The sequence below is a fragment of the Sus scrofa genome, chromosome 9 (assembly GCF_054392235.1).
Source record: "Sus scrofa isolate SSC_HxYL_T2T_F1_AM1 chromosome 9, Sscrofa_HxYL_maternal_Yorkshire_Landrace_v2.0, whole genome shotgun sequence".
Lineage (NCBI taxonomy): Eukaryota > Metazoa > Chordata > Mammalia > Artiodactyla > Suidae > Sus > Sus scrofa.
The window spans coordinates 3,517,890-3,532,177 of record NC_139391.1 but is presented as its reverse complement, the minus strand read 5'-3'; the positions used below and the strand labels follow the sequence as shown (position 1 = coordinate 3,532,177).

The following is a 14,288-nucleotide window of genomic DNA, read 5'->3' as shown; positions in this document are numbered from 1 at the left end:
TAGGGACCCACCACCCAGCTCTAGCAGAGCCCTTCCAACCCACACCGTGAACGCTTCCGCTTGGGGACCCCACCTGACCACAGTAAATCCCAGAGACCATGAGGGAGGTAACACGAGAAAGGGAAGGTGCATCTACGTACGACCAGGTCTCTTTGCCGTACAGCAGAAATTGGCACCTAAACTGTAAATCAATTATACGCTTAAAAAAAAACACACACACACCTAGAAAAAAAACGGGAATCCCCAGGGCACACTGGGCTTTCGCCTCCCCTTTTGTGGGAGGAGGACAAAGAAGTCAAGGAGGAGCTGAAACTGAACTCAATCCCAGTGGATGAGGAACGTTCACTGGCTGAGGAGAAAAGGCCCTCTTAGCAGAGGAAGCAGCTACTACAAAGATTTCAAGGCTCCAAAAAGTAACATGTTTGTTAGGGAACTGTGAACAATTTATTCAAGCTAGAACACAGAGGAGAGAGCGGCAGGAGATGAGGCTGGAGAAGTGAGTCGAGGCCAAGTGATGCCACGTTAAGGACTTTGGACGGTGTCCTACAGGACACAAGGAGCCAAAAGTGTTCAAGCAGAGGAGTTCCGTGATCGAATTTGTATTTTTAGAAAGATCATTCCAGGGACAGACCAGAAAAGAGCAAATCCAAAGGCGGGAGACTGGGCAGGGAATCCAGATGAGAGACGAAGAGGAAATACACTACAGCCTCACCAGTGAGGACGGAGCTGCAGACAGGAAGAGAACAGAGGTAAAAGGAGAGTGGAACTATTAAGACTTTAGCGACTGGCCACACACACGGAGTGAGGAGCAGAAAAAGTGGAAGATGATGTTGAAGCCTTTGCCTGGACTGAGATACCGCATTTGGGGCAAGAGCAGGCTTCAGAGCAAAGACAGTGAGTTCCGCTTTGGACAGGTTAACTTTGCAATGCCTGAGGAGATACAGAGGGAGATCACTAATAAATATGACAGGAACACAGAGAGACTGAGCCCAGATACAGAGCAGGAATCACCGCACTAGGATATGTCATATTTGCATATTTCACGTCTTCTCCCTACATTGAAACTCTCTTTTCATGGGTCTAGCTCTCCCAACCAGACTGCGAATGCCTTAGGAGCTCAGAGGACCACATTTTATTGGCCTTGTTATCTCATAAAATGTGAGTATCACAAGGGCAGACTACCTGCCGAAGAAGTATCTGCTGAGTGAATACATGAATTAATCTGCGAATAAAAGTGAATGAATTTCTCCTCCCAGCTCTCAGCCGAGGGCCTGGCACACGGCAGATGTGGAATGAATGGTTACACCCAGCGCTCCAGACTCGTTTCCACCCTCATCCTCATCTACGTCTCATCTTCTCAGACCTACCACTCAGCTGTACACGTCATAAGGCAAAATCCATTATACTTAATGCAACAAAGAGGTCAGTATAACCAACAATGAGCTTACCAAACCCAGTGCTTTCTCCAGAACAATCGAGAATCTGAACAGTCCCCTAAGAACCCTGTGACACAGGACTTGACTGACCCGATCACGTTCACAACGTGACCCAGGTTTCATGTACTCGTGTTCCTGTGTCTCTGCCACATTATTAAACCTAAATTTCAAATCTTCATCACCCTCAAAGTCTCTAATCTCCTTCAGAAAGAGAACAACTACAAATCACTTTAAAAAGGGGTATTGCCACATCGTCACCACCTTTCCCATACGTCACATGCTTTCCATTGCCCATCGCCTTCACTCTGCTACAAACCGTCTTTTCCCAAGTCTCCATCACTCTCAGGAGACCAAATCTGGGACCCCGCTTTGCTACTGTGTGACCTCTGCATTTGATTCCCCATCTATAAAATAAGAATTCTTGCTCCTGAATACTTTAAAGGGTATCTATCTAAGTCCGGTAAAATTTGAGATCGCTCTGTAACTTGGGGATGCTATTTAGATGTCAGAAGTTATAGAGAAGAATTACTCTATAAATACATGGTTTCTCCACAATACAGCAGCCACACCATAATCCCTCCAAATTTCTGGATTTCATGAACCAGGTGAAATAGGTTTTTAAAATTCAAAAATAGAACTGTTACTCTTTACTTTGGCAAATAGACTGGTTTTTCTACCCACTCTCCACTGTCACCTTTATTTCATCAGTGAGAGAGCACTTTACCACCAAAAAAAAAGAACAGGAATGATAACCTAAGAATAAATTTATCTTTATGAAAAACTCATGTTCCATATGTTGTCCTTCTCTCCTTCCACCTTAAACAGACAAAAACTTTATCAGGTCTGGCACTGTCTTCGGTCCAATGTTTAGAAATCACTTCTCTAAGCCCTTTTACTACACATGTAAGTTCTATAGGGTTCTCACCATCTGAGCAGATTGCCAAGGGATCCACTAGCACAAAAACCTGCTTGGCCTCCGGAGAGGAAACATGCTATAAGACAGAACAGCTGGTTCTGAGGCTCAGACTCCAGACAGAATGGGGACTCGGGCTGCCCTAACTCTCAGAGAAAGGTCTGGATAGGGAAGGTCTACCTCTCCGCGAGGGTGGGGGAGGTAGCTGCTCTGTGGCCGGCAGTCAACAGAGAGGAAATTTTAATGGGGTGGAAGTGGCCATTATCACCAAGGGCCCACCCAGCTTTCTAGAACATTCAAATTTTCACGTGCGTTATGGGTGAGCAGGGGAAAAAAAAAAAAAAAAAAAAAAAACCTGTAACACATGAATCCAATAACATGTCCTGGGAGAAACGCGCTGCAAAGGGATAAGAGAAAACTTTGAGGGGTGGCAGAAATGTTTAGTATCTTCAAAGTAGTGATGGATTCACAGATACGAACAAGTGTCAAAACGCATCAAAGATGTGCATTTTAAAGATGAGCAGTTTACTGCACACAAACGAGGGAGTTTCTTTAATTTTAACTGCAAGAAAATGAGAGCCAAGCCATCCGGTTCGGAAATCTAAACACAGCGTTGTATGTAACAGAGCAGATGACTTCCGCGAAAGTAGAATTAGCAACTCCAAGGGGTGAGTCCAACATCGACGGCACCCATCAAAACCCCACGGATCGGCACGGGAAAGGAGCGGCGGCAGAGGAAGGCTGCCCAGATTCAGGGAGAGAGGACACGCGCACAGGCAGCCGCCGCCAAAAACCCTCCCCGAGAGGGGCCGTCTTCAAGCGTGCGGTCCCGGGGGAGAAACTCGAGGGGACGGGGGACTGCAGCGACGACTCCGTCAAGAGTGAGCCTCGCGAACGATTTTCACCATCGTCGCCACTCCTGCCATGACGCCTTCATTTTCGGATCGTCTCAAACACGCAGAGCCGGTGGAGCACAGGCGCCCCGGACAGCACACTTCCCCGCGAGCTGTCTACTCCACCTAAAGCTCCGCTCTCACGGGGGAGGACCCTGCATCCAGGCGGCTTCGGCACCAACCTCTCACCGTCCTCCAAGCCTCACCACCCCCGTTCCTTCCCGCACGCCCTGCCCTCGACTCCCTCCCGCTCCGCCACCGGCCCTTGGCCCGGTCTTCCCCCCGTCCGCGCACAGGCCCCGGCCCCCCGCCCCGGCCCCGAGGCTGCCCCTCACCTGTGCCCCGGAGCCCTAGTCCCTGGGCAGACCGCGTCCAGACGTCCCCTCCAGCCGGCCCTCAGAGGGCACCCCAGCCCTCCCACAACCCGGCTCCTGAGGAACCCCTTCACCCCGGGGCTCTCGACCCGGCTCCCCGACCTCCGACGCTCGCACCGGGCCCCTCGCCGCATGCCAGCCCCTCAGCCGGCCCCCCACGGCAGGACCGTCCAGTCCCGGGGCCGTCGTTCCCAGGCCCCCACCCGCTGTCCCGCGCCGGCCGGGCCCTCTGGCCCTGACGTACCGTCACCCACAGAACCCCGGCTCTGAGCAGGCCCGACCGCCACCGCGGTGCTAGGTGAGTTCAGAACGCCGCCATCGCTCCTCAGGCGCACCGGCCGCGCCCCGCCCCGCGCCACACGCAACCTGCGCCCCCGCGCACCACACGTAGCCGCCCAGCGACGCACCGCTGGGCAGCGGCGTACCAGCTCATTGGCTGGGCCCGGCCTAGGCCAGAGCGTCGATGCCTGTTTCCTGGCAACGGCAGAGCGCAGGGGCGGGGTCGCCGACGGCGTCTCGGGCAAGGAGAACCGCCTCTTCCCGGGTTCCACCCCCTCGCATTGCAAACCCCGCCCTTCGGAAGAACTGCGGCGTGTCATAGGGGAAGACCTCTGGGGAGGCGGAGGCGCGCGGGGTGGGGGTGGAGCCTGGGGAGGAAAGGTCGAACCAGAGGGCAGAAGGCGGGACCTAGAGAGTGACGCGACTTAAAGGGGCAGGGAAAGACCGGGGGGCGGAGCTTAGGAGAGCTCGGGCTCAAAGCGAGACTAACGTGGTAGGGGCGGGGCCCGGGGCCCTGGCGGGGCTCACGGGGGCAGAGGGGGGCGTGGAGGGGGCGGGCTAACGCAGAGGGAGGCTCCGAGGGGCGGAGTCAGTAGGTGGGCGGGACCCGTGGCAAAGCGGAGACGTGGCGTGCGCCGGTGGCGAGCCGTGTGGTCCGCTTTGGCCCCGGCTGCGCTCAGGGCTCGGTTAGAACCCGGCGATGAGCAGCGCCCTTTGTGGACTCCTCTGCAGCGGCTGCCCGTGATCCTTCGGGCACTGTCTTTTTCAGTCATTCAAGGAACACGGTGTAAACTCCTGGTCTGGCGGTATTCCAGATCAATTAGAACCTATCCTTGCCCTCCAGGACCTCAGCCCTCATAGCCAGGCAATTGCAACGTAGTAATTGTGTTGGAGGAGCAGCACTTAGCGTGTTTCATGCGCTTAGAGTGGGAGGGAAAAGAAGGGCAAAGGGGCCTAGGGAAGCCCTTCGGGAGGAGATGATGTATGGAACAGACTTGAGAAACAGGGAAATGGAAGTTTCAGATAAGAACTGTAGTTTAGTTGCAAGTATTCTATCTGCATTAATTCCCTGGTTTTGATCATTGTGCTCTAGTTATATAAGATAATAACAGGGGGACACAGGTAAAGCGTTTACAAGAACTTTCTATACTATCTGTGCAACTTTTCAGTAAGCCCAAAAATAATTCAAAAGAAAAAAGTATTTTAAAGGAAAAAGAAATGGAAGTTTCAGGCCAAAGGATCAGCACGCAATAAGTGAGAAAGAATGGACAACATGTGAGAGATTCTCTGGAAATTCCAATCAGTAGGGCTTGTCCGAGCCTCAGGAGCATGCCGAAGAAACACTGTAACATGAGGCTGAGGGCACCGACAGAGGTCGGGCGCCAGAGAGTTTGTAGGCCCTGCTGAGGAGTTTAGATCTTTACCCTTAGGATAATAGAGAACTATAAATAATTTTATGATCAGCTTGACAAGGCCCAAAGTAGACTAGTAAGGATGTGGTTATTAGATCATCAGGACTTGATGACTGAATGGATATGAAAGGAAAACAAGAGGAAGGATTAAAAACTGGACAGTTAGTTTGTATAAATTCAAACACAGGCAAAGCTAAACGATGGGATTAGGAGTCAGGATAGTGATTACTCCTGGAAAACCTTTGACTGGAAGAGGGCAGAGTGGTGTGATGTGAGTGCTGGTTACATGGGTGTGTTCACTTTGTGAAATGTATCAAGCTGTGTACTTAGGAAATGCATTCTTTCCTGTATGGATGTTCTAGTTACTATGCTGTGTAACAAATCATCCCAAATTCAGTGTAAATCAATGGCCTAAATGCAGATTCTAGGAATTCAAACAAGACGGGGCAGGAATGGCTTGTCTCTGTCCCATGATGTCTGAGAACTCATCTAGAAAGCGCTCAGTCCTGGTGGCGGGGGGGCGGGGGGGGGTGACTTGAGGCTGGTGGCTGGAATCATCTGGAGGCTTCTTCAGTCCTGAGCTGGGACAACTTAAAGGCTGGGCTCAGCTGGGATGGTCAAACAAAGGACAGACACATGACTATTCCTATGGCTCAGGCTTCTTACAACGTGGCAGCTAGGGTCCAAGAGGCAGCATCCTGAGGGGAAGCGTCCAGACAGTGAATGTTCTGGGAGCTTCCAGCGGGGAGTGAGTGTTCTCAGAAAACCAGAAGGAAGCTGCACGGCCTTTTAAGACCTAGTCTCAGAGGTCACACAGCCTCACTCCGGCCAGATTCCCTTGGCTGCAACGGTCACAAGGAAGGAGCATAAGTTCTCTAAAACTGCCACCATGTTATCCAATAGAAATAATAATAATAAATACTGCTGCTGGGTGTTTCGGCTAAAAGGCCAGAGATATGGATCATAAGAGAAAGAGCAGATGGGGGAATTAATGAGCTCGGTTATAGAGCCAACGCACTGAAGGTGGCTGTGGAATAGCCTAGATAGGCTCGGAGCTCCAGCAGAGTCCTTGGGAGTCATTAGATGCTAAAGAAGATCCTGTGGGTCCCCAAGATCGGCCAGAGAGAGTTGGGAGGATAAAGGGAGAGGAAGGCCTGGCACAGAGGCCTCAAAATCACCCTAACAAGAGGGATGGCCAGAGGGGCTGAGGAGAGAGACTAAGAAGAATCAAGAAAATAGAAAAACCAAGAAATGATAGTGTCAACAGAAGCCATGGAAAAGAAGATTTCAAAAAACAAATGAGACGAAATGTGGGGGACTGTAGCTGTTTCTTCCAAGAAACTCTCCAAAAACACAAATCTAGCCACGTGGCTCAACCGTGCAAAACACTCTGCGGGTTCTCCATTGCCTTTCCTTATTCATTTATTTTTGGCCACACTCGATGCATGTGAAAGTTCCTGGGCCAGGAATCAAACCTGCACCACAGCAGCAACCCCAGCCACGGCAATGACAGCGGCAGGTCCTTAATCCACTGTGCCCCACAAGGGAATGACTGCCACTGCCTTTAGAGAAAACCCTAGCTTTGGAATGTGGCTAACAAAGCTCTCCCCGAGCTGTCCTCTGTCAGCCATTCAGCCTCAGCATTCACCACCAGCCTCTCAGGTTCTCTTCAAAAACCAAATCTCAGAGTTCCCGTCATGGCTCAGCGGTAACACATCCAACTAGTATCCAAGAGGATGCGGGTTCGATCCCTGGCCTTGCTCAGTGGGTCAAGGATCCAGTGTTGCTGTGAGCTGTGGTGTAGGCTGCAATCGTGGCTCAGATCCCACATTGCTGTGGCTCCAATTGGACCCCAGCCTGGGAACCTCCATATGCCACAGGCAAAGCCCTAAAAAGACAAAAAAAAAAAAAAAAAAAAAAAACTGACGTGCCCCAGTCATCCAAACCTTTTGAAATCTCTTTGCCTTTGCATACTCATAGGCACTTTGCTTGTGGTGCTTCTCACTCTTCCATCTCTAAACACGGCAACTCCTATTCATCCTACAAAACCCAGCCTCAGTTGAGACCCTTCCTAGGTTCTGTATTCACCCTTTCTATATCCACCTAAGAGAATACCCATCAGATGTGTAATTACCTGTCTACCTGACTATTTCCCCTACCAGACTGTGAGTGTCCAGAGGCCAGGAAATGTGTTTTATTCATCTTTTATCCCCAGTACTTAGCACGATATTAACCTGACACATAGCAGGTGTTCTGGTTATGATGTTGACCAAGAAAGATGACAGCAGTGAAAGAGACATCACGTTGAGGGGAAATTTTTAGGGCATTTTGCTCGTTCTGGTGTGGCAGAGATGTAAGCATGTGCACAGATGGAAAACTGGAAGAGGCTGAGGTTCTAGAAAACATAAGACATAATTGGTAAGATCAGGCACGAGAGGTAACAGGAAGGGAATGAGGACAGCAGTGTCATGAGATGGCCCCCATCACACTATCCAGGGGCAGGAAGGGAGGGGGATGAGACGCAGGTAAGGTGCAGGTAATGGAAACAGAACTTACGTCTGACGTGGCCCGGCATTCTTTGTCCCTGGAGACCCGTTCTGCACCTGACAGAAATGAGCCATTCGGTAAATCGTTGTTAAGTAAGTAAAAAATGAGGTTGGGGCAGGGAACTTGCACAGGGTAGAACAGAATGTATTTCTGAGGCTACGCGGGTTCCCGGGACTCCTGACTAGAGGACCCCGATGCAGTTCAGCTCTGGGGAAGGAGTCAGGCGCGGGGGAGACAGGGCCCAGCCTCCCCTGTCGGGCACGCACCCCACCATCTCCAGGGGCCTCATTAGAGATGTTTAGTTGGGTAGGTGTAAGCCCAGGCCCCGGGAGACAGGGCAGAACACCAGAGCCACACTGCCTCCGCCCCTTCCGTAGCGGCTGGCCCTGGTTGTGTTGCTAAGAGCTTCGGAAGCCAAAGACGGAGGCATCACAGCCGGAGGCCGAGGGCGGCTTCTTCCAGGCAGGCAGGACCAGCCCGCACCTCCTGAAGGCACCTGCAGGCAGAGGCCCTGGGCACCCAGGGCACAGTGCACAGAAACATGAGCCAGAACAGCAAAGTGAAGACGACAGAGTCCAGCCCCCCCGCCCCGTCCAAGGCCAGGTGAGAGATGCTGGTCCCCTCTGTCAGATCTACCTGCCTCGCTAGGTACCACCGGATGCCCTCTTGGTGCCCCCAGTCACACGGGTGCATGGATAAAACCCGACTTCCGCCCTTGCCCACAGGAGGCTGCTGCCCGTGCTGGACCCATCTGGGGACTACTACTACTGGTGGCTGAACACCATGGTCTTCCCAGTAATGTACAACCTCGTCATTGTCGTGTGCAGGTGTGGCACTGGGCCAACGGCCTTGGCAGAGACCAGGGCTGCAGAGTGAGGCCGGGAGCGGGGGCGGGCTCTCCCCGGGGTGGAGGAGCCAGCGCCTCATACCGGGGCGAGGGGGCAGCCAGGGCCTGGGGAGAACACACACACACACACACACACACACACACACACACACACACACACCCCGCCAACCGAGGGTGCCCTTAGGCCGAGCCCTTCTGTCCCCACCGCGCAGAGCCTGCTTCCCCGACTTGCAGCGCGGTTACCTGGTGGCCTGGTTTGTGCTGGACTACACGAGCGACCTGCTCTACCTCCTGGACATCGCGGTGCACTTCCACACTGGTCAGTGAGTGAGTCCCAGGACGGCCCCTTTGGTCCACGCTGCCTTCCTAAAGAGAGCCTCTTAGGGATCAGAAAGTGACCCCTCCCTGAGAGCCTCGTCCTAAGGCCCTCTGTTTATCATTTACCCCTCAGCTCACCCCAGAAACCCCCCCCCCAGCCCCGAGCAGGGCGAGGCCCACCCCACCCTGTCCCGCCCTGACCCTCGCGCCTGGAGCCGGCAGGTGCCCCGACTGCACCCCGCGGCTGACGCCCCGCCCCCACCAGGATTTTTGGATCAGGGCATCCTGGTGGAGGACAAGGGGAGGATCTCCCGTCGCTACGTCCGCACCTGGAGCTTCCTCCTGGACCTGGTGTCCCTGCTGCCCACCGACGTGGCCTACGTGAGTCTGGGCCCGCACGTCCCCACGCTGAGGCTGAACCGCTTCCTGCGGGTGCCGCGCCTCTTCGAGGCCTTCGACCGCACGGAGACCCGCACCGCCTACCCCAACGCCTTCCGCATCGCCAAGCTGATGCTTTACATCTTCGTCGTCATCCACTGGAACAGCTGCCTGTACTTCGCCCTGTCGCGGTACCTGGGCTTCGGGCGCGACGCCTGGGTGTACCCCGACCCCGCGCAGCCTGGCTTCGAGCGCCTGCGGCGCCAGTACCTCTACAGCTTCTACTTCTCCACGCTGATCCTGACCACCGTGGGCGACACGCCGCTGCCCGCGCGGGAGGAGGAGTACCTCTTCATGGTGGGCGACTTCCTGCTGGCCGTCATGGGCTTCGCCACCATCATGGGCAGCATGAGCTCCGTCATCTACAACATGAACACCGCCGACGCCGCCTTCTTCCCGGACCACGCGCTGGTGAAGAAGTACCTGAAGCTGCAGCGCGTCAACCGCCGGCTGGAGCGGCGCGTCATTGACTGGTGAGGATGCCGGGGGGTCCAGACGGGCACAGGCGGCGGTGGAGCCGCAGAGGCGGAGCACCGCGGCTGGGGTCTTGCGGGCCGAGGGCCAGGCAGGGCAATCAGGATGCCTGGCCCTCCCTTGGGGGCTCCCTGGCTGGTCCTCCACCAACTGGAGGTGGACTTCGGGGGAGGAGTTGGGCTTGATGGACAGGGACAGCGACTCCTACGCAAGGAAGGCTAACCCAGCATCCAGGGCCTTGGAACTGCCACTCCCAGGTAGGACTCAGAAGGCCCTGGAAGGGGTAAGTGAGAAGAGCAGTGCTCTTCAAGGGGTGGCCAAGAAATGGGTGACGCTGTCCCGGAGTCCACACCGCAGGCTGGACAAAGGGAAGAGGCACCAAGACGGGGAGCTAGAGCAGACCTCTGAAGAAGATGGGGCCTGGTGGCTGAAGGGATGGTTCAAGACCTCACTGAGTGGCGGGTAGGTAGAGCCTGACGGCAGCTGAAGGGTCCATCCCATTCGCTGTCAACGGGTGGCGGCCTCCAGGCCCTGCGTGAGGGAGGAGAGGTCCAAACATCGTGACCCACAGACAGTGGACCGAAGCTCTTTATCAACCAACCCTCAAGTAGTCCCATGACCCCCGTGAGATCTCGGTGCGGTTGGGTCCTTGGCTGAAGAGTCCTGATGGAAGGCACAGGGAGAGGGAGGCGCGTAGGGGCTGGGGAGGAACTGATGCCACCGTTGCCCCAGGTACCAGCACCTGCAGATCAACAAAAAGATGACCAATGAGGTCGCCATCTTAAAGCACCTGCCTGAGCGGCTGCGGGCAGAAGTGGCCGTGTCTGTGCACCTGTCGACCCTGAGCCGGGTGCAGATCTTCCAGAACTGTGAGGCCAGCCTGCTGGAGGAGCTGGTGCTAAAGCTGCAGCCCCAGACATACTCGCCAGGCGAATACGTCTGCCGCAAGGGGGACATCGGCCGAGAGATGTACATCATCCGAGAGGGTCAGCTGGCCGTGGTGGCTGATGATGGTGTCACGCAGTACGCCGTGCTTGGCGCAGGGCTCTACTTTGGGGAGATCAGCATCATCAACATCAAAGGTGAGCACCCCGCCCTCGTTCCAGGGGCAGGGCCAGGGGAGGGGGACGGGGACGGCAGCGCTCCAGGCTGACACCAGGTGGCACTTGGGGGCCTACAGACCGAGGACACCTGGCCCTTTCCTGAGTCCCTAGAGGGCTCAAGAGGGAAGCAGGACATAGAGGGTCTGTTCCCTGAGAAGAGGCTGAGCCGAGGTCCATGAGCAGGTGGGTCTCCGGAAGAGAGAGCAGACCTGAGCCGTGGGTGTCCACCAAAGGCACCAACGGACCAGTGAAAAGTGGCAAAGATAATAGCAATTAATAATAATAATAAGAGCTAATGTTTATTGCCTGCTTACTACACGCCCTGTTCAAATGCTCCACATACACCAACTCATTAAATTCTCCCAGCGGCTCTATAAAATAGGTACCGTTATCCCCATTTTAAAGGGAGCACAAAGACTTTGGGGAGCTTGTCCAAGGGCACACACGTCCTAAGCATACACACTTGGGGCCGATCACTGGGACGACTTTCCCATAGCCACATGGAAAGGGAGGTAGGAGGAAGGAATTCCTATCTACTCATCAGCTGCAGTCTGGGCCAGGTACTGCACCCTGGCTCGTTTGTTCTCTTATCAGCCTGGGCAGGGGAGCTGTTAGACCCAGTCACAGGGAAAGACGCTGAGGCCACAGGGTGGGAAGAGCTGAAAAGAGGGTGAGCACACGGTCACTGACTGAGGCTGGATGAGCTCTCCGCCTGGGGGTCCCACTCCCCAGTTGTCCTAAAGGCCTCATGTCTCTCCTCTAAGAACTCCCTGCACCCCATGTCTGCCGTCCGCCACTGTCTGCCTGACTCTGGACAAGTCACTTCCCTCTTTTAGGCCTCAGTTTCCTCTCCTACCCAAAGGGCTGAGACCAAAAACCCAGCATGGAGTTCCCTGGCGGCACCGTGGGTTAAGGGTCTGGCATTGTTGCTGCCATGGCTCAGGTAACTGCTGTGGCGTAGATTTGAGCCCTGGCCTGGGAACTTGCACATGATGTGGGTGAAGCCCCAAAAATAAAATGAAATAAAACTAGAAACCCAAAGAGTTATCTGTGAGGATTAAATGAGCTACATGCATGAGGCACCCAGCACAGTGCCTGGCACACAGCAGGAGTTCAACAAGCAGTGGGTCCCCTGCCCCTTCTTTTTTTTCCCTTTTCCTTTTTGGCAGGGGCAGGGGGGGCTGCACCTGTGCTGTATGGAAGTTCCAGGCCAGGGGTGGTGGAATTGGAGCTGAAAGCTGCCACAACCACAGCAACACCAGATCTGAGCCACATCTGCAACCTTCGCCTCAGCAACAACGGCTCCTTAACCCACTGAGCAAGGCCAGGGATGGAAGATCTTATCCTGCTGAGCCACAACGGGCACTCCACCCTTGCCCCTTCTAAGGTCCTTTTAGCTCTGAGACTGCAGAATCCAGACCAACCTACCTTCCCACCCACCACCCACCAATACTAAAATGTCAATGATACCAGTTCCCCCGCTTAAGTATTTCAGACGCTGTGTCTCGCCTCTCTCCACCTCTCCCTCCCCCTCGCACCCTGCTCCTCAGCCACCCTGGGCTGCTTACTCTTTCCTGCAACCACCTACCTACCTCTCTCCTGCCTCCAGCCCTCTGCCTAGCTGCCCCCCGACTCCCCCAGCTCCCTCCTACTCAGTCCAGACAGCGTTTCCTCCAGGCTTCCTTAAATTCTCTGCCTTCCAGCGTTTTAGGGGCTCTTTGCCTGTCTTCCCACAGTACAGATGCGCGTCTACACTGCATCAGCTATACTGTTATATAACTATCCAGTTAAATGTCTATGTCCTCTAGGAGTTCCCATTGTGGCTCAGCAGGTTAAGAACCCAACTCGTAGCCATGAGGATATGGGTCCGATCCCTGGCCTCGCTCAGTGGGTTAAGGATCTGGCATGGCCAAAAGCTACGGTGTAGGTCATAGATGCAGCTCGGATCTGGCATTGCTGTGGCTGTGGCACAGGTTGGAGGCTACAGCTCTGATTCAACCCCTAGCCTGGGACCGTCCATATGCTGTGGGTGCGGCCACACATCAAAAAAAAAAAAAAAAAAAAAAAAACCACAAAATTGAATGTCCATATCCTCTAGCCTGTGTGTTCTTAGAGGCAGGTCGCTGACGCATACCCAGCACGGGGCCCTGTCCCCACCGGCGCATCACTGAATGAAAGAAAGAGGCAGCAAGAGGCTGGCAGGCACGCCCGTTGGGGGGGGGGGGTCCTGGTCCCCGAGAGACTGCCCCCACCCCCGCCCTGACTAACTGTCCCCCGCGCGTCTGCCCCTGCGCCCCAGGGAACATGTCTGGCAACCGGCGCACAGCCAACATCAAGAGTCTGGGTTATTCGGACCTGTTTTGCCTGAGCAAAGAGGACCTGCGGGAAGTGCTGAGCGAGTACCCGCAGGCCCAGACGGTCATGGAGGAGAAGGGCCGGGAGATCCTGCTCAAGATGAACAAGCTGGACGTAAACGCCGAGGCGGCCGAGATCGCCCTGCAGGAGGCCACGGAGGCCCGGCTGCGCGGCCTCGACCAGCAGCTGGACGACCTCCAGACCAAGTTCGCTCGCCTCCTGGCCGAGCTGGAGTCCAGCGCCCTCAAGATCGCCTACCGCGTCGAGCGGCTGGAGTGGCAGACCCGGGAGTGGCCCCTGCCCGAGGAGCTGGCTGAGGCCGACGACGAGGCCGAGCCCGGGGAGGGGCCGTCCAAGGAGGGGGAGGGCAGAGCTGGCCAGGAGGGACCCCAGGCCCAGAGTGACCCGGGCCTATCCCGCGACCCCCCCGCCAAGCGGAGTCCCGACTTGTAGGAAAGCCAGCCTGCAGACACTGCCATCCTGCCCGCTCGGTTACGGAGAAGGCAGGGGACTGGGTCTGCAGAGATGCGGGTACACGTCACCCCTCGCTCCCCAGCACACACGGGCACACACACACACACACACACACACACACACCAGTTGCACATAGACGCACCTGCCGCAAGACTGTGCATTTCAAGTAAAATGCTCTGGAGTCCCCCTCTCAGAGCACACATGCTTTCTCACGTGGGTGTGTCTTATACCCATATCATATACACACTTGGAGTCACACGCCAGTCTCACGGATGCCCTGCACAGGTTTGCACACACAGGTGAGCCCACAGAAGCTCTCCCAGAGCCCTCTGGTTCCCAGGTAGCTTGTAAATGCCTCTCCCTATGGGGGGCCGACAAGGGTGCCCTGCGATTGTGCTTCAATAAAGTATTTGCCTCTTCGCTAA

The 14,288-nt window shown here is 55.1% G+C and overlaps 2 protein-coding genes across 17 annotated transcripts in view; one reads left to right on the top strand and one right to left on the bottom strand.

Annotated features, from left to right (window-relative positions):
- The window catches only part of FHIP1B (FHF complex subunit HOOK interacting protein 1B), a 22,594-nt gene extending 18,633 nt beyond the window's left edge, over window positions 1-3,961 (bottom strand). For all 13 annotated transcript variants that reach the window (XR_014816696.1, XR_014816697.1, XR_014816702.1 and 10 more), the window contains exon 1: window positions 3,861-3,961. The gene's annotated coding sequence lies outside the window, so the exon portion shown is untranslated. The remainder of the gene's footprint in view (window positions 1-3,860) is intronic.
- CNGA4 (cyclic nucleotide gated channel subunit alpha 4) lies at window positions 2,974-14,288 on the top strand. Of its 4 annotated transcripts, XM_084978303.1 has the most exons (8): window positions 2,992-3,914; window positions 8,232-8,457; window positions 8,580-8,681; window positions 8,914-9,020; window positions 9,285-9,930; window positions 10,289-10,393; window positions 10,664-11,013; window positions 13,334-14,288. In XM_084978303.1, the coding sequence occupies exons 2-8, from the start codon at window positions 8,396-8,398 to the stop codon at window positions 13,840-13,842; spliced, it is 1,881 nt and encodes a 626-aa protein (XP_084834429.1). In that variant the 5' UTR covers window positions 2,992-3,914; window positions 8,232-8,395; the 3' UTR covers window positions 13,843-14,288. The 4 variants fall into 4 exon arrangements, with proteins under 4 accessions (XP_003129509.3, XP_084834429.1, XP_084834431.1 ...); XM_003129461.7 differs by lacking the exon at window positions 10,289-10,393 and having other exon boundaries at window positions 2,974-3,914; XM_084978304.1 differs by lacking the exon at window positions 8,232-8,457 and having other exon boundaries at window positions 3,784-3,914.

Bases quoted from the DNA above. Each gene is read 5' to 3' on its own strand.
- CNGA4 (XM_084978303.1), top strand. From the start codon at position 8,396: ATGAGCCAGAACAGCAAAGTGAAGACGACAGAGTCCAGCCCCCCCGCC. The intron at 8,682-8,913 runs GTGTGGCACTGG...CCCACCGCGCAG, and splicing joins CTCGTCATTGTCGTGTGCAG to AGCCTGCTTCCCCGACTTGC. The intron at 11,014-13,333 runs GTGAGCACCCCG...CCTGCGCCCCAG, and splicing joins CAGCATCATCAACATCAAAG to GGAACATGTCTGGCAACCGG.